We start from the raw sequence: 20,266 nt of genomic DNA, 5'->3' as shown, positions 1-20,266 counted from the left end.
AGAAAAAGGAAAGAAAACAAAAACAAAAACAAACCATTTCTTTTAACAGGCAGGACTTCTAAAAAATCCCAGTTCATAGCCAGGCACCCAATTTGGCCTTAGATATAAGGCTAACTGAATGGTCTTATCAGTTACACAATAGAATTTTAATAATGGAAGTCTCTAAGAAGAAGGCCATCAGCAGAAAATTATCCTTTTCTGGAACTTTATCACTATCTTCTTAATGCTTTATGATTTGGCTTCACATTAATTAGGTGAACGAAGTCTACATAACACACATTTTTATTCCAACAATTGACTCCATGAAAAGTCTAAGGAGACGAACTAAGTAGAAGACGGAAGCAATTAGATTGAGTAACCACGTTATTAAAAGTTCTATCCCTGATTACAGGTACGTATGAAATATTTCAGAATTACAGAACAAATGTTACATAGCAAATTTTACACGGAAAATCTATCAGTCATTTATATCACAGAAAATAAAAAAATTGTTTAGAGCTAGAATGGTGGTTTATATGTAGTAGGATTACTCAGCTAGTTTGACATATCCACTATATTTGCTGCTCTTTGGGGAAACAGTTCCTATTCTCTTTCCAAATTGACATTAAAATGAAACTTCATAGTTAGGAATAACAATCCTACCTGGAACCAAAAGTCAATTTTTTTGAAAATCAACTGGAAAAAAAAGTATCTTTTAAGAAATACTTAGAACAGTGATTCTCAATCCGCTTTTAAAAAATGATTTTAATATACCTGAGGTTAACTGTCATCATTAACAGTGGCTTATTCAGACATTGATTCTGAAAGTAGGGGTATATGAAATGAAATGCAAGTTGTGGTTGTGACATCTGGCCACTAGGGGGTGGCCTGTACAGCAAATTTACTCACAAATTTGGAGCCACAAGTTTAAATCAGATTTGGAATTGTTATCTGATACCCCATTTGCAGATCATATTGCTCTTTCTAGCAACTTCAACATTTAAACAGGCAAACAGTAGCCACTGAAGAGACTAGATATGACTTGTGGCTCTGAAGCAGTGATTAATAAAGAGTAACTGCACCGTGCCCTGCCCTGGCAGAGCTCTGTAAGCAGACGCAGTGGACGGGCTCCACGTCCAGGCGCTCCCAGCACAGGGCTGCTACCGCCAGGTCACCTCCTCCCTCAGGACCTCAGTTCCTTCATCTAAAGGAGAAGGCTTGATGAGAAGTGTGATTCTCACCAGGCTTGCTTTCTTTCCTGTTTATGAGGGGAAGGGCAAGCCTCCACATATGGAGGCAGAAAACAAGCTGAGAACCTCTGGATTACATGATCTTTACCATGTTTCCTAGTTAAACAATTACATAATCCTGAATAATTTACCCTCTCTTGGGCTCAGATGCTTATCTGTAAAACAAGGGGAGGAAGAGGCCAACACAGACAGGGTTTCGGATCCCAACTTTCCCTTCCATTAGAGAAGCTCCACTTCTATTTATTTTCTATAATAGGATTCTGTAGGAGACTGCATTAAACAAAATGGTACCTGCTGCTGCTGAGAAAAAAAGAAAAAAACTAAACCCCCAAGTTGACCTTCAAGGTACCTTTTAGCTTTGACAGTACTTTACCCTTAAGGAATGTAACAATTCACAGAACTAGGGATACAAGCCAAGCCAAGCCAGAAACTACCAGAGAACCACTGGAGATACTATACAGTTCAAAAATTCTGTGGTGGAAAAACAGGTCTTCAAATGCAGCAGGAACCACATCAATTAAGTTTTCTTTAAAACACAGCTGAAGACTTTAATATAGAGTTAGGTTACACCTGAAATACATCCATTACCTTTAACCTTTAGTCTCTGTTCCTTTTCCCAAGCTAAAGAGCAGCTACTGGTCAATTTTAATATAAAATTAATTTGTAAGTATAATATTTTAAACTATGAGTCTGCTTCATGAAATCTTCAAAGTCATATTACTTTATAGATCTTAATCACCAAGTAGATATTCAGAAAATAAAGCAATTATATAAATTCTCTTTGAGTTAAAATGACAATGAATTTAAACATAGCCTTTCCTTCACTTATAAGTATTCTGGCTATGGTACAAAATTTTACCAAAAGATTATATTATGAAATTAGTTTTTAAATTTTCTCTAAGAAATGTAATCAAGGCATTTTTCACTTAGGGCTACCCAACTTCTTTGATGCCACCTAACACAGTTATATATCTCAGTTTTCAAAGCCTCAGCCACCTTGATAATTTTATCAAAGGTAAAAGAGAACACAAAAAAAAGTACAGATAAAATGAGATTCCACTGGCCAGAGATTCACTTTAGAAAGTGGTCTTCACCATTCTTATTATCAAATACAGTCATCTGCCACATAATCAAGTCTCAGTCAACAAACGACCACATATGCGATGGCAGTCACATAAGATTAGTACATACAGCCCAGGTGCATAGTGGGCTATATCTCTAAGTTTCTGTAAGTATACTCTATGATGTTCGCACAGGGACCGAATCACCTAACGACGCACTTCTCAGAACGTACCCCCTTCGTTAAGAGATGCATGACTGTATTTTTTTTTTTGTGTGTGTGTGTGTGTGTGTGTGAGGAAGATCAGCCCTGAGCTTACATCCACGCCCATCCTCCTCTTTTTGCTGAGGAAGACTGGCCCTGGGCTAACACCCATGCCCGTCTTCCTCTACTTTTTTATATGGGACGCCGCCACAGCATGGCCTAGCATCTGAACCCGGGCCACCAGCAGCGGAGCGCGAGCACTTAACCGCCACGCCATGGGGCCGGCCCCATGACTGTATTTTTATTTTTTTTATTTATTTTTTTTTCGTGAGGAAGATCAGCCCTGAGCTAACATCCGTGTTAATCCTCCTCTTTTTGCTGAGGAAGTCCGGCTCTGAGCTAACATCTATTGCCAATCCTCCTCCTTTCCCCCCCGCCCCCAAAGCCCCAGTAGATAGTTGTACGTCATAGTTGCACATCCTTCTAGTTGCTGTATGTGGGACCCGGCCTCAGCATGGCCGGAGAAGCGGTGCGTCGGTGCACGCCCGGGATCCGAACCCGGGCCGCCAGTAGCGGAGCGCGTGCACTTAACTGCTAAGCCACGGGGACGGCCCATGACTCTTAACCTCTAGCTTCAATTTCCTCATCTACAAAATGGGAATAATACCTACCCCATATTTTTTGTGCGTGTTAAATGAGATAATGTATGCACAGTAGTGAAGACTTTGCCACGTACATCTAAACATTCAGTAAGTGATGAGGTCAGCAATAATTAGTTCTCCCTCCCAATTTTGGTTTGATTGGAAAAAGATGGAAATGCTGCGAAGTTATAGGGAAATTTCTGAAAAGAGATAACCCCAAAGAAGTTTTGAGATTAAAAAAAAGGGAACTGGATTCAAAGTAGGTAAGGCAGAAGGAAAACAGAAACCCAGAGAAACGCTCTGGTCCTTCAAAACAGAAAAACATGGCTTGCCTGTTTAATTTTCTTCCTAAAAATTGGCTAAAGTGAGGGTGGGAACAGCTACCAGAATGGACTGGAGTTGAGGTGTCTTTCCCACAACGCTCCACTTACTTATGTCCTGCCCATCCTTCCAGATCCACTGCACTTCAGCTGGAACTCATTAAGGACACCGTCTCCTATCCTGTACTTCAAGTATTCATGTACAAGAGTGAAGCCCTCCAACAGAAGCATCATCACTAATCTCTCAATCTTCTCCTGGTCCCAGGGCACCTAGCAGAGTCCCTTGCAAATAGTAAGTGCCCTTGCAGAATAAATAAATGAAGCCAACTCAAAAGTCCAAATTTTTCATTTGGTGTCCTCAAAGATTTATACTTCAAAATGACATGCTTTCAAAGACGAAAATTCATAAGCAATTGGTTAATAGTGAAATCTAAGAAAAGCACTTCTGTTTTTATTATTATAACACGATATTACCTTAACACAGACTTGACGCTAAACTAAACCTCCCTGTTACTGCGTGCTGCTTTCTTCATTATGACATACACAGATGAATGGTTATGGACCTATGCTGTCCAACACAGTATCCATTAGCCACACATGGCTGTGGAGCACTCAAAATCGGGCTTGTCCAAACTGAGATGTGTTGCATGTGTAAAACATACACAGGATTCCCAAGAGTGAGTACAAAATTAGCATGTAAAATATCTCAATATTTCTTGTACTGATATGTAAAAATTACAATATTTTGCATATATTAAGTTAAAATATATCATTAATTTCACATGGTTCTTTTTACTTTTTTAATGTAATACTAGAAAATTTAAAATTACTTATGTGGCTTTCATTCGTGGCTCACCTTGTATTTCTACGGGATGGAGCTGTTCTAGACGTTAAATTTTATAATATGTCTGTCTTTCCACCTCAATGTACAATAAAGCTATTGCAGAGATGAGAACTTCTTGCCATGCTATTTTCATTGCCTTGTCTTAGGAGGAAATATTGTATGTATGTCCACACACACACATTCACACATACATACTTTGTATATATTAAAAAGATCCTCTTGACTCTTGTATATCTGTATTTTTCTGATGCTAATATTTCTGCTATATTTCAAACTCATTAATTTTTATAATCTGTACTTTCCCATAAAATTTTGAGTAGCTTCTTTTTGAAACAATTCCTTTTGAATAAAAATGACAGAAAGGGGGCCAGCCCCACGGTGTAGTGGTTAAGCGTGCACGCTCCGCTGCTGGCGGCCCAGGTTCAGATCCCGGGCGCACACCGAGGCACCGCTTGTCAGGCCATTCTGTGGCGGCGTCCCATATAAAGTGGAGGAAGATGGGCACAGATGTTAGCCCAGGGCCAGTCTTCCTCAGCAAAAAGGGGAGGATTGGCATGGATGTTAGCTCAGGGCTGATCTTCCTCACAAAAACAAAAACAAAAAAAAAAAGAGAGAAAGAACAGAGTACACCATATACTTTACCGGGCTACGACACTAACTAGCAGAATGGTTTGTGAGTGAATAATCTTGGATGAGTTACCAGACATTTTAACATTTAACATCCCTATGTATCACTTAATGTCAAAAACGGCAGAGAATTAACTGGTTCAATACGCGGGAAAAAATTGATTTATCTGACTTATTCCATATCTTTCTACTTTAATACTGTTTCTTTTAATCTGTGAGTTCCTTGTTTGTAAAATTCTGCAGTGCAGAGTAATAAAAAAAGAAAAATGTTTAATTAAAAAAACTACAGCAACTGGCTGGCTATCATTATTCATTTTCATACATGTCATGCTTGAGAAAGCTTTGCATATTTTAAAAAGCTATGGATCCACTAAAGCTGTCAAAATCCAATCTCTGTATACTTCACACTTCCACATTTGAGTAAATCAGCACTACATTTATAGGTTCATAAAACTTTTTGACTCATCCCTATGACATGGTGGTTTTTCCCCTCAATTTGTTCTCATTACCAGCTGAAGTTAATGAGAAGGTATTAAAGAATGATTTGCAATGGAATTATGTTTCTGCTTCAGAGTATCCACATAAGCTACCTGGCTTTCTTTTCTCTTATGGAACAATGTGGTTTCTTAGGGTAAAGAATAACTAGAAAAAAAGCAAGTTTCTCCTCTTGTCAGCATATGTAATAACACTAGTTGATCTCAAAAGGAAACACAAAAATTTCAGTATGAACTGAAAAAGGACCACAGAAAACAAATATTCATTATCCTTGTGTAAATTCAATTTATGAAAATTAAAATATTTTACACAAGCTTTTATAGTGGAATATTGCTCTGAAAATCACTGTGCAGCATTTATCCTAGTAGGAAAGGGCTATTATAAAACCAAACCTAAAACATGTTTGCCCACATTTTTAACCATAACAGTTAATTCTCAATTTGAAAACAAAAGGAAAAGGAATTCCAATTAAGATGCTCTCTCAGCTGCCTGCCATCTTAGGAATACCCACTTATACACGTGTTAATTCATAGTTAGTACTCTGTTGAAAGGGAAGAGAGGAGGAGGGGAATCTCAGACGAGGCACCACTGAGCATGAGAGCCTCGTATGTGAGCCGGGAGCGGCGTGCGGAAGCGGGACCTTCTTCTTACTTGGCGGGTAAGGAACAGCAGCTCTTCCATCCTTCCCGAGCGGCCGGTCTTCTGTCCCAACTGCAGGCATTTTCGATGAGCGCAGTGCAGGTGACACAGCCTTAGAACAGATTATTATTATTAAAACACAGTAACACATCTGTATATAAGTAGTGCAGCAGTCAACTATTAGTGTATGCCTGCCGATACTTTAAAGGAAAGGAAAGATGCTTCCTTACATAGTGTTCACCAGGTGAACTTCTAGAAATACCAGCAGACAGTGAAACAAAGGAGATGGTTACAAGTTCATCAAGTATGAGTAACTGAGTGACTGAGGCTCCTTTTCATGGATCTGGTGAGGGCAGATTGTGCCCTCAAAGCAGAGCTGGCAGACCTTAGCAAATCTTCCCTCCCAGGTCATTAGAGAAGTAGTTCCAGGGACACAGTAATTCCATTAGGGTGGTGCCTCCAAGTAGTAATTGGCTATCAGTCTGGTTTTCCTTGTGTTTGGAAGCAGGCAGCTAAAAAGAAACGACCTCAGGCCCTCCCAAACTATTATTCTTTTATTTTTCACCATAAAAAAACCATATATCTTCTGTTTCTATTTCCACAGTTACTGTCCATCTTCATAAAAAGTAATCTTGTCTCATAAAATTATTGAAATATACTGAGAAGGTTTTTGATTTGTTATTTAAAACAAATTAAGTCCCTTAATAGGCAAGATTACCTTAAGAACTCAAATGAATTGGTGGCAAAATAAAATAAAACAAAGCAAAAAAGGAAAAAATATTCTCACAAATGGAAGGGCTTTTATTTATGTAAACCTATTCAATGTTATAGAGTTGATATAAAATTTGAGATGTAAAATTTCATCTCAAAGACATTTGGGATGAAAACTTGGACAACAGCCTCCCAACTCCAGTTACTAGTAAGATGAATTAGCAAAATGATTTTAAGGTAAACTCTTGATTAAATGCCTTGATTAAATGTCAGGCTAGAAATCAGAGCAAAGTAGAAACCATTTCAGAGAAATGAAAATTAGATTAAAAATGTCCAACTCTCCTTTGCATGTTAACATTACAAAGAATATATTCGAAAACAAAGTAAGCATTTCTTCATTGAGCCCAGCAGTCATTCATAATTCATACAGAGAGTAGGTACAGAGGCTCAGAGTAAAGATGACGATCACCAGGGATGGTGGCTGTCAACAGCACAGGCCACTCCGCAAGGCTCGCTTTTTTCTTTTCTCACTTCTCCCTTTCTACTTCTTGTTGATTCCTTTTCCTTTCATACTTTGTTCCCACCATTACCATCAAAGCATCTACCCTAACTCTCAGGGTCTTTAAAACCAATCCTAGATAATGCTTGGCTTTAGAGAGAGAGTCAAGTTCAACATTGCCTGGGTCAACAGTAAGGAAGCATGTCATTTCTTCTACCAAAGTTTTTCACACTGCCCTGTCCTTTTCCTTCAAGCAGCCACTGCCTGAATTCAGGTCCTCAAGTTTCAATCCAACAAAAGTTACCAAAGAGTACTCCTGCTTCTGTGTATCAGATTGATAAACAACAGCACTCAGTTCTACCAGGTCAGTTCCACACTCAGCAGCCTTCAGAGGAACACATTTCCAGCAGCGTCCAAAGTCCAAAACCATAAATGTGGCCAAAAACCTTCCTAGTCCCACCAATCTTTACCCACCACTCAGAAAACAGACCGACGGTCTCTCTGCTCATTATCCCCCAAAGACCAGCTGGCTCATTCTTGTAGCTTAACCAGGGCTCATTCCAGGCTCTAACTAACGTCCCTCCCCTGCTTCTCACTAACCCAGTCTTGCCACATTTCAAGTCAAATCCATCCTTCGAGGCCATTATGATCTCATCATCTTTCTAAGTACTTATAATACTAATGGTGCATAATATCTGTTATCCAGATACATTTTATTTTAAAGTGAGAATGGGCTTTAGAAATCTGATTCCTACTTAACCTTCAAGGCTTAATTTAAACACTGCTCGCTGGTTACTTTGTACTTGAACATCCAGCATCTTTAGATTCAGGTCAATTACTGCACTCACAGCAGTAAGTATAGTCTTCACTTTATTTATATGACGTCTGTGAGTATCTCAAGTATAAGGGTGGTAATTTAATAATATCTGTAACCTCAAGTACCTACCACAAAGGAACTGATCATCAAATGATTAACAAATATATGTAAAATGGATGGATGAGAAGGAAGGTAAGTACATAAATGAAAGAAAAATAAATTAATAAACGGCATTCCTTGAAGAGAGGGCCTATCTTACTCATCTGTAGGTCCCCCAGAAATAACAGGCACTTCTACTTGCACAAAGGTACCGAGTTGGTGAGGAGGATGAGGACACAAACTTCCTGACTCAGCTCAGCTGCTCTCCAAAAAATTATAATTCTTACCTGTCACTTTAATCATATGATGCTTTGTATTATTAAACTTCTATGCACATAAATTCTATTTCCCTACTACAATGCTATAACTTTAAAAAGTATAGACCATATTTGTATATCTCTCAAAATGCAGACTTACCCTCTGACTTAATAGATAAATAAAAACTCATGTAAGTGTTATTTTTAAAATCTGAGCTAAAAGGACCACATAATACATTTCTATTAGTCTCATGATATTTAGAAGGATTTTTTTAAATAAATGTCAAAGATTTTAATATTTACAACAGGACTAACACTAATGAAAAAAAGCCATCAACAAACAAAACCCAAGGGGTGTTAGAGACTACACTAATAACTTTCAGAATCCTTTCCAAGTATACAAATGCTTTTGAAGAACATTCAGAACCTGAAATAAAAGCCCCCAAATTCAGGAGACCAAACTATAAAGCAATACCAGAACACTGACATAAGTCCTCGCGTTCAGGGAGATTCTTGTTCGTGCAGCTATTGCAGACTCACCCCAAGTTCGTCGTCATCAGAATTATCAAAGATGTTGTCTAAGTCATGCAGGGAAGGTGCCAGATCTGTCACTTGCGTAAGGCTGCTGGAGACAGCTCTGCCAGCAGCATTATCCTGCCGGACGTCTGCGAGAAAGGAGGCAAAAAGACACAGAATGAGCAACTTTATCAAGGGAGAAGGAGTGAGGAGAGAACACGGATCTCAATGAGCAAGACCTGCCTGTGAATGTTTCCCTATGTTTTCAGTTAAATTTAGAGACAATTACTTCCAAATATGTTTATCAGTTTTGAAAGGAACTGAAAAACAAACTATGAAAAACATATTAAAGATGAGATCAAATTATTGCTATCACAATAAGAATATAATTTTAAATCGAGAAGCATCTCCCTCGCATTTTATTTTAGCAACAATCCAAGTGAGGCAAATAATCATTGTACACACCTGTTTTAGTAGCAGAACTGAAAATAGACATGGCATTTTTCCCATCAGGCACCGGCGTGGAATGACCTGGTGTAGTGACATCCTTGGTACCAAATCCATCCTCTGACTGTGTAATAAATTCAGCCAAACAAAACACATGAACACCAACCCAAAGTGTGGAATATGAGGGAGAACACAAAGAATTAGAGGGTAGAATGGAACTTGTTATGAGCACAAGTATGATAAACCATGGTCTATGCAACCAAAGGAAATAAAAGATATGTCCTTTTCCCTGAATTTAAACAGAACCAAAAACTCCCACACATTCCCTTCGATCCTCTGAAGTATTCTGAGTCAGTCAGCGTTTTATGCCTAAACAGTACTGGTGGCATTTGATTACAGATCTGCCACGGTGTTAAAAGCTGCCTTTAATAACATTTTGGATGCTGAATTATGGTTCAAGCTTTCTGGATCTAGACAGATCTCTGCAAAGGAATCTAAGATGCATTCTCCTAAACTATACTGGCCTCCTTTAATTCTCTTATTTCCTCTATTCTCAAGAATACCTCTTTATGGCCCAATATTTTAGAATATTTTAAAATTTAAGGCTAAAGACAGCAGACACCCCCAGTACTCATTTTTATGACAATGAAACCAGTAAAATACTGACACAGTCTAGGAGTAGTGTTGATACTAATTCACAAAGATATATAGGTAAAGCGCTTGGCACAGTAAACACACGAAGCGCTCAATAAACAGTAGATATGGTTATCAACATTTTTTTCTTTACATTTTGGGTATTTTGGAGTAATAATTAAAAAGAAATAAGTAGGGAGCATAGGCCAACAAGAATTAGCATATGAAAGGAAACATGCACTGTACAAGCTATAGCCTGGAAAATATGAGGCTTCATTTATGTTCAGCTGACTTTTAAACAAAGGTGAGCCATGACATAAAAAGGAACGATACGCTGTTCAATACAATAGTACCAAGAGCATGAATATGGGGACAGAGCAATCAGGCAAGACTATCTCAAACATTCTGCCTCAAAAGTCTTCCCACACGTGTTGTGCTGACATAGACCGAAACCCGCACCATGCTGGACTCCCTCTGTGTTAAATGGTACCTTATTCTTTTTCAGGGAATCTTTCTCCGTCCCTTGTTTGCATTTCTTGTTTGCTGTAAAGATGTATTTTATGTCTCCATCCTCAAAGGTATATGGGTCATTGACTTCTCCCAAACTGTCCCCAGGTTGTTGTGACAGAGGCAATGGGTCAAGGAAGTGGAGTGGCTGCATCTGGGGCTGCTTGTCTTGCCAGATTTTAAACCGTTTGTTAGGTTGTGCTAAGAGTCTAAAAGGGAAAATAAATGACAATTTAAAAAGAAATAAGTGGGGAGCATAGGCAAACAAGAACTAGCATATGAGAAGAAACATGCACTGTACAAGCTATAGCCTGGAAAATAGGAAAGAAAGACAAACAAAGTAAAAAGACTGATGTTAAAAAAAAAAGAGCAGCATTTATGATTCAAAGCATTTGTAACTAAACTTAAAAAGCTAAAATAAAAATTCATCTACATAGAGAATTTCTTAAGAGACTATATTCACAATTAAATAAAACTTAGTAGCCTTTGTCAAGAATACATGTTTTTGTCTGAGTCCATGGATTCCAGTTAAGAGCATAGATGGGCTCTGAGGACAGACCGTCTAGGTTCAAATGCCATCTGTGTCATTTACTAACTGCATGACCCTAGTTTCTTTCTCAGCTACGAAATTAAGGTAACAATGTGGTTGTGGTAAAGATTAAATGAGATAATCTGTGTAAACTGTTTAGAATAATGGGTAGCTCAAAAGCACCATAAATATTAAGTATTATTACTAGATGCATGATACATATCTGAATACATGCAAAGCCTTCCTTAAAAGTGTCAACATACAAAGAAGGCACTGATCGAAATATGGAAAGTCTCATAAAGCTATATTCTTTGATTAACAAACAGCAGGCCAAATATAAATTAATACAAGTGTACTACATCCCACAATGAAACCTTTATAGGCCAGCATGTTTAAATAATGACGCGTGTTAAACCTCATGAAGGACAAAGCACTTGACTTTCAAACATTTTCCAAATGCAGAGTCTAGAATGGTGAAGAAAAGCCTCTTTCATTTTGATTTTTTTAATTTTTTTTATTTTTTATTTTTTTCCCCCAAAGCCCCAGTAGATAGTTGTATGTCATAGCTGCACACCCTTCTAGTTGCTGTATGTGGGACACGGCCTCAGCATGGTCGGAGAAGCGGTGCGTCGGTGCTCGCCTGGGATCCGAACCCGGGCTGCCAGCAGCAGAGCGCGCGCACTTAACCACTAAGCCATGGGGCCGGCCCGCCTCTTTCATTTTGGATGTGAAGGTTTAGCAGGGTGAGAGGCGGAGGAAAGCCCCTGACTCCTGGGAGACTGGGGCCTTGGTCTTTTGGTGGGTCAGACAGATGGTGTGTAGAGTTGCCTTACCTTTGCAATGCAGTGCTCTCTGAGTTTACCTCCATTTTGGCATCACATCTCTCACCCTGGAGCTCTGGAGGCCGGAACTCAGCATCATCAATGGGTGGGAGGCGATAGCTATGCCACCACTTATCTGATGACTCCGGGTTCGAGGGCCTAATCCCACAATATAAGGCTGTCTCGCTGACCTCTGCCATCAGAGGCAGTCTTTGGCCTACAAGGACAGTTCTGTCATCCAGAGTAGACAACTGCTGGAGTTCTAGCCCATTTCCGTAGAGTGCTGGATTCACAGGGACAGATGGCGGATCCAAACTCTCCGTTTCCTGACCTCGTGGCTGAGGGCTGAGTGTTGGCGGCAGAGGGGAAATAGGGGAATGAGGTGAATCCATAGGATTCAGATTCATTTGCTTGCTTGTATTTCTGGAAGGCACGGCCATTTGCTTATCATACTTCCTACTGCTAGACACCTCCAAGGACTCTATCCCTGCCAACCCTAGCTTCTGTCCCGGTGTATCTTGTTCCATGCATAACTCTTCGGCCACAGAGGGCCTATGGTGAAATGGTATCAAGGGTCTCTTTTGCAACTTGTCTCCCTTTTCCTGTCTTTCTGTTGTTTTGTGCTTAGAAGAAGCAGGAGGTGGTAAAGATGAAGATGATGATGGTCCTGCACTGAACCCTGGTTGAGATACTGTGGGAGGTCGATTGGGTCCTACTGCACAACGTTTTAAAAGTTTATGCCTGAAACGAGAATTAAAATGAAGTCAATGCAGATAAAAATAACTGCATCATTATAACATTACAAAAGAGATGCCTCTGACAAGGTCACGTCTTTTTAAGCACACATTAGATGCACAAATACATCGAAAAGGACTCTGGCTGTTAATTATAGTTATAGGGACTAAAAAGTGCAACATACCCTGATGGAAAGAGCTGAATCAATCACATACGAGTTAAGCAGATAAGAGATAGACTTAAGAAACATAAACTAAACTAATACACTGCTAACCCCTACAAAAATACTCATTTGAAAAATCTCCAAATCTTTCCAATTTGGTAAGGGCCTCAGATGATCTAGTCACACTGCATCTTAAAACCAAGAGTAATGAGATCACCTGCCAAGAAAAAACAAAAAAAGCTTCCAATTTCTATTTTACAACACTCTACTAACTCCAATATAGAACGGTTTATAATAGCTTACAGTGTTGTAAATCAGGAATAAAGTTACTATGCAACTCTCCCCCAAAGTGTGAAACTAAAAAAAATTCTCGATCCTGAGAACATTTAATAGGATAAATATACTAGAAACCTTATATGCCACTATTATCTAAGAAAGAAGGGATAAAAGACAATTTGGAGCTCACAGACATATGTTAAAATGAGACAGAAGTAAAAAGGTTGTGAGTGAATATTAAAACAACACACATATACAAATGCATTTGTACTATCTAAGCAGGAATAGCAAGTCTGCTCACAACCTAACACACTTCTTGGCAAGCGTGGGTGTGAGAAATTGCTCGATAAGGGCCGACTAGATGATGCCAAGGTTTAATCTGTGCAACAAAGTTATATAGCAGGTCAGCCAGTTCCTCCCAATATATAAATCATTCCCAGGGCAAAATGTAAGCTCTCCTGCTGGTGTAGCAGTAACTCTCCGAGGCCACTAGGGTGGCATTAAATTACTGCTGCATCGCACTAAATGATGCCCTAGTGGGCAGTAAAATGGATTTGTGTGGCATAATGGGATGGTTTAGTGGGACAGCAGGACGGCCACCCTGCCCCATAAGGCCATTAAATAGTGTAAGGAGTGGACCGTTCCATAATGGGTTTGGTAATCCTGTAGTAGATAATCTGAAAACACTCTTGCCAAAGTCTTTGCTACTCTAAAAAAAAAAAAAAAATTCTGACTTTGAAGAAGGTTGTCTAAGGATAAGGCTATTGTCAATAAGGTGAAAATTGTGCTTTAAATCCCCAGGGCACAGTACACAGTAAAAGATGAATGTCTCAAGCAAAAATATCTCAATTATATCTTCTAAGGGTGCTTACTTTAAAACCCAAGCTCTAAAAAGTCTTTTACATAAAACTTTTTGATTTGGATTTTCTTGGAGAGCATTTAACCACACCAGTCCTTTGATAGATATTTCATGGTAGCCTCTTCAAAATAAGGACTTTTTGCAAAGTGGGTAATCTTATAAAGTCATTTTTTTCAATTGTATTTAACGACGCAGCTACAACGTGAAATGGTTAGAATTAGGGATACACAGGTAAGTAACAGACTATCATTGGAAATCTCTGAACAGGCAAGCAGGAAGCCTACTGAAGCAGGCAGCAGGAAGATCAGGTTCAGAAGGCTAACTATACGGGGGTTCCAGCGGTGGGAAGGAACCAGAAGCAGGGACAAATAGTGTAGAAACACATGGTGGCTAAAAGAATGAGGAACGTAGAACGGCTATGGTAGACATCTCAAAGGAAGTCATTGGGAAATGCTATGATAAAATTGATCTAGAAAATGAAGAAAAATAAATAAATGATCAAGTTTCCAGGCTGAGAAGGGAAAGTTGCGAGAAAAACGACCACAATAGCGTACCTGATTTGTGAGGAAACAGACATGTCGATATTAAGGATATTTCTTAAAGGCACCCCAAAAGATACAAGACTGGAGTACATGTGAGAAGTCAGGTCTAGAGACAAATATTTGGAAGTCAATGGAATGGAATACATAACTATAAAAAAATACCTGAAGGTCTGAGAATTTGGTGAGGAAATAGAACAACTCCAGAAAAAAGAAAGAGTGTCATTTGTTTGTTTATACTTCAGGTAAAAATAATTCAAGGTAGCAAATAAAAATGTAATAGAAATCATTAAAAAGGTTATTTTTAAAAAGTGAAAAAATCTAGATTAAGGAAAAGAGCAGGAAAAAGAAGATGAAGGCACAAGTGAAGTTAAACACACTAAAATTTTTATCCTATGTACTTTCTAAAGGTGGACCATAATTTGGCTGTGAGCTGTTTAGAAATCAATGTTAACAGAAAAATACCTAGAGCAAGAACAGCTGACTCTTTGGGTTGGATCCACAAAATCCCAAGTAGCAGGATTGTTAGCAGGCTCTTCTTCAAGAGTTGGAGTTGACATTTGGCTCCTCCTAAAAAAGGTTAAAAATATAACTTGTGTAAACATGCGATAATATTCATACCTCTTGGGAAAAAATGTTAAAAATGAATACATTTTACATAGTAATGGTATCCTGCTGATATATAGTTCAGAGCAACTCAAGGGGGGAACAAAACAACTACTTGTTCTATGTACTAGAAGAAGCAGGATTCAAAATATTTTTATTTGTGGAGGAAGATGGGCATGGATGTTAGCCCAGAGCCAGTCTTCCTCAGCAAAAAGAGGAGGATTGGCAGATGTTAGCTCAGGGCCAATCTTCCTCACACACACACAAAAAAAGTAAAATATTTTTATTTAAGTTTAATGTACATTGTAACACAGGTGGTACACATAGCAATTAAAACATCATCTGGCACTACTAGTTACTGCTTAAAAAAAGTCACTTAAATTTTGTAGAAATAACCTAAATTTTTAAAAATTATCTTTTCACAGCATCTGTGAATTATATGCCCTCAGACAGACTGCTTAAATCACTCTTAAAACTCCTATATTTACCAGCATTTAAGGGCAGCATTCTACACTTGTAACGAGAACAAAAAGACAAGAAACAAAACTATCTTCTACATACCACTGATAATTGGTAGCAAAAAGCAGATGTCTATTATTACATAGTGAAAAGAAGAACACTGGGCAATATTTCTGTATTGCTGACTTTGCTACAGCTGACACTGCAAAGCGTTTCAATGATGGCTCTGCAGGGACTTCTCTTGCTCTCCACCCTCCCCTGCCTTTCTGGTGTCTCACCTCCCTGTTCTCTGGGGCTGATAGAGGGCTGTGCTCTGCTAGAGTTGATGGAGGTGAAAGGTCAGTAGTGATAAGAATCAAAGACGGTAAATGAAAGGAAAAGAAAAAGAAAATGTTAACTTGGGAATTGTCTAGGCATTGCAAATAGAAGTGAAAAAGATCTGTACCAAATATTCTAAAGGAAAGGATCATTTGTAAGTGACTAGAGATACCTTTTTAATTATAGAAAATGACATGATTTTCCATTCTATTTTAGATTTTATCTACTACATCTTCTTCAGCAGCCTATTCTAGAACTAACTCATTGGGAAATAAACACACAGCATGAATTTTCTAAAAGCTAGGTCCAAAGGACAGGTTTTAAATCTGTATACAAAACTTTGAATAATAGTCACTTAAGAAACATTGAATTGGGCCGGCCCCATGGCTTAGTGGTTAAGTGCGTGTGCTCCGCTGCTGGCGGCCCGGGTTGGGATCCCGGGTGCGCACCGACGCACCGCTTCTCTGGCCACGCTGAGGCCGCGTCCCACATACAGCAACTAGAGCGATGTGCAGCTATGACATACAACTATCTACTGGGGCTTTGGGGGAAAAAATAAAATAAATAAATAAAATTATAAAAAAAAAAAAAAAGAAACATTGAATTGACTTCTGAGTGGATTCTTAGCAGTTATAGACAAGAATGTCCATATTTATCCTGTTCCAGAGAATCAAAAATCATTTGTTTACCTGCAGCAGTCAAGAAAGTGCACATGAAAACATGCTGAATATGTTTACATACATTTTGATAAGTGGAATAGCACTTATTGACTACTGTTTGTCAGCATCATTCACACAATTAAAATAATCACTACCAGTCTCTTCTTAGAATCAATTCTTCCTCTTTTCCAAAAATACGTTAAGGAAGGAGGGAAGGGAGAAAAAGAAGGGAGGAAGGAGGAAAGGAGAGAGGAGAGGAGGGCAGGGGAGGGAGAAAAGTTGGGTAGAGGCAGAAAAGAATATAGTTTCCCCAAATCAACAAAAAGAAGCACAGCAGCTGGTCGACACGCCTTCTAAGTGTCACCAGTTCCGTTCAGAAATGCACTGTCAACCAAAACATAACATGGCAAACATGAAAAAATGGCAAAGAAGGCCATTTCTCTTTGTAAATAGGAAACTGATAAATTGGTATACAAAGGAAAACAAAACCCACTGATTACCGTCCTGACACTCAGAGTGAATTTTTGAGCCATCTGTGCTAAAAAATGTCAGACGAACACCACATCAATCTTGAGACAACCAGGAACTTCAAAAATTTCCTGGATAATCAAATCAAGTAAACGTCTTCATTTTAACATCTTTGTTCTGAATTTTATGCTATTATATTCAAAAAGATGAAATATCGATCCAATGACCCCTCAGGTTTGGTCACACAATAACACAGTGTGCTTGATCCTCTTCATGTAGTAATCCAAGAGATGGTTACTAAACCATGATCCAGACACTATGCAAAAAACATACTTGGACTGGGATCTGTTGAGGATGCATTCCTTCCAGACTCGATGGACCATATGATTGTGGAGTTTTGGAGGAATCTTCCCCGATCTCTTTGGACTATGCATAGTTATCATCCCCCCGTCTTGGGAACCTAGGTGACTGACAGCACTCTGCGTACCTCCACTCTCACCTGGAAAAGAAAGACAATTTGGAACGTCAGAATTTTCTGAAACAGTCTTCTAGTGCATAGACTGCTGGCTTATTAAACATCAACATTTTAATTGTTGAAACTCATATTCATGTAGCCTTGCCCCCATCCCCTGGCAATAACACTATCTGAGGCTATGAGTACAATTTGTGTCAGTCAATTTTTTTTTCTGGCACTTTGTATGATTCTTTGTGTTCTCCCTAAAACAGTTAATCACATCAACACGCACACACCCTCATGGGCATACCCATACACTGGCCTTCCTACTCCACAGTATTGGAGACAGTTTACACAGAAGGGTTCATACATCACAATATTAAAGACATAAACACGCATGATGTCTTAAGTTTTTAAATCCCAATGCAATAAATAAGTTTCAAGGCAGAACAAAACAGTAGAGGGAGCTTTATGCTCATTTAACTACACAGTTGTGTAACAACTGCACACAGTGCCGTGGGTAGGAATAAGAACTTAATGGCACAAAGCTTTTAACAAGGTCAGATTTCAAATTTGTGTGTGGAACTGTTTGTCCTTATGCCTGACACTATTTATGAAAGCTTAGTACTAAAACACTGAAAGAGGTTGTCTTGACATTTTATATCTGAGGATTAAAAAGTCACTGGTTTCTCTCTAATAACTCCACTTTGTTTTCCCAACTACAGTTGGTATGTGATCCACTTCCTTCTATTATGCCCACTACAATTGCTGATAATACTGGTTATTGGTTATATTATGAGTATTTTACTACTTCTATTTCATACAAGACAAATACTGAGGTCACTTTCCAGTATTAAATTCTGATTCAATTACTTTCATCTATTTGATTTCATAAATATATTGTGGGTTTTTATTCTCAATAGAACTATGATGCAAAACATCTTGACCTAAATAATCAATTTAAAGTACTCTGGAAGCCTCCACTCTCAACTGAAAAATAAAGAAGCAACCTTATATCACAAACTAATGTTCTTGGTATCAATGCAACACAACATATGGGTTGAATGGCTAGACTTAGCTCTATTTTTTTAAAAAAAAAGAAAAGAAAAAAAAAACCAACCCCACATGCTTACATCCTAAGGAACTGAAGCTTTCTTGCCCCCCAGAAAAGTACTGTTATATTACAAACGAGATAAATTAAAGGAGACAAGAAATTTGGTCTTTCATTGCTACCTTTTATCTTAAAAGTTCTCTGACTTGGTTCATGGCTGGCCCCATGGCGTAGTGGTTAAGTTCGGCACGCTTTGCTTGCGCGGCCCGGGTTTGCGGGTTTGGATCCCAGGCACAGACCTACACCACTTGTCAGCCATGCTGTGGCAGCGACCCACAGAAAAAGCAGAGGAGAATTGGCACACATGTTAGCTCAGGGCTAATCTTCCTCAGCAAAAAAAAAAAAAAAAAAAAAAAAACACCTCATGTCGGTTTTACAATGGATTTTAGATGTCTATTATAAAATTAAGCAAAGTAAAGAAATGAACAGACATAAATAACACAGCCTTTCACCCCAAACACCTTACAATATATATATCTAAAGAGATCCTATGTTCATGATATCATAAGGGAATAATTTATGACCAAAAAAGATGAGAGGTGGAGAAAACAAGCCACAGAGTCTTTTCTGGTTAACGTCAGCTTAATGCTCTTCAATAGCTTTTAATGATTTAACTAAAATATGGGTAATATCTTACATGGAATTAAATATGACTTGTACTCCATGCTGTTAAATGCATACTGAATGTTGTTTCTCCCAATTATCTCCACAAAGAGAAGAGGCAAGCTGATGTACCTATCCACATGAGGCATGAGTGATTTCACCAGATGTAACTGGCCCTCCTAGGTCCCCTGCTACTCTAGGAGACTCTTGGCCATTTTAGGGGGCAAAGTAACCCACTCTGTCCTATATCTAGGAAAACACGGCAATGCTCAATGTTAGTCAACTGCAGAATGACAAGGCTGAGCAGGATTCTCTCTGATGGAGCATGAAGCATCCTAAGCTGTAATTCAACATATCATGATATGAAAATTTGGACAAATACACTTTATGACAAAGATGCCAGTTGCTTTTTAGTTTTTTTGTTTGTTTTAGGGAGTGAGGAGGTATCAGGGGATTTATTCACCCAGGGACTAGCACAATGATATACATAGAGTTACAGGGGAAGGAATTAGAAGATCCATGGTTATGAAGTCCACAATGAAACCCACCATAAACAAAACCTCTTGTTTTTGAATTATGAAATTTAGAGTTCTGAACTGATCAGAGCTCTGTTAAGCCATCATGCACACAGCAGGCCTTCAATTTTAAGTTGAATACAAATTTCACTAAGTAAAACAAAACAAAAATGAACAGATAAACAAAAACTGATGACAAATTATGCAGTATAATTGATAAAAATCCAAACCTTGACATGAAATGTGATTAAAACTTTCCAAAATACTGATAATTCTAATCTTTATATTAATACATCTTCTCTCTGCTGATTATTATAAGAGACTATAAAAGTGTTTTTTTTTCTTCTTCAGTTTAAAGTAGTTTTAATAAAACTTAGTTGATGGCAAATCCTTTCAACAAGGGACCATCCAAATTCTTCACTCCACCATATTAGAGCTGGATGTACATCTTTTCACCATCTTAGCAACTACATGGGTCTTAAAAACAGAGGCTATGTGTTGTCCATTTCTATGTCTCCCACACACTGAGCAATTCCTTCCACATAATTTAATAATATGTGCTGAAACTGGAGTTTTGAGTACTGCTCTAAATTTTTTACACTACCA

The 20,266-nt window shown here is 38.4% G+C and overlaps 1 protein-coding gene across 5 annotated transcripts in view; it reads right to left on the bottom strand.

Annotated features, from left to right (window-relative positions):
- MED13L (mediator complex subunit 13L) overlaps positions 1 to 20,266 on the bottom strand; it is a 297,270-nt gene that overhangs the window by 35,420 nt on the left and 241,584 nt on the right. For all 5 annotated transcript variants that reach the window (XM_087424160.1, XM_087424161.1, XM_014787081.2 and 2 more), the window contains exons 8-14: positions 17,311 to 17,476; positions 14,933 to 15,037; positions 11,908 to 12,636; positions 10,529 to 10,754; positions 9,424 to 9,529; positions 8,983 to 9,107; positions 6,072 to 6,171 (exon numbers count right to left, since the gene is read on the bottom strand). In XM_087424160.1, the coding sequence (XP_087280286.1) occupies positions 6,072 to 6,171; positions 8,983 to 9,107; positions 9,424 to 9,529; positions 10,529 to 10,754; positions 11,908 to 12,636; positions 14,933 to 15,037; positions 17,311 to 17,476 (1,557 nt within the window). The remainder of the gene's footprint in view (positions 1 to 6,071; positions 6,172 to 8,982; positions 9,108 to 9,423; positions 9,530 to 10,528; positions 10,755 to 11,907; positions 12,637 to 14,932; positions 15,038 to 17,310; positions 17,477 to 20,266) is intronic.

This window comes from Ceratotherium simum, chromosome 35 (genome assembly GCF_057802395.1).
Source record: "Ceratotherium simum simum isolate JZ-2026a chromosome 35, ASM5780239v1, whole genome shotgun sequence".
Classification (NCBI taxonomy): Eukaryota; Metazoa; Chordata; class Mammalia; order Perissodactyla; family Rhinocerotidae; genus Ceratotherium; species Ceratotherium simum.
The sequence above is the reverse complement of the archived record's forward strand: the minus strand, read 5'-3'. Positions and strand labels throughout refer to the sequence as shown.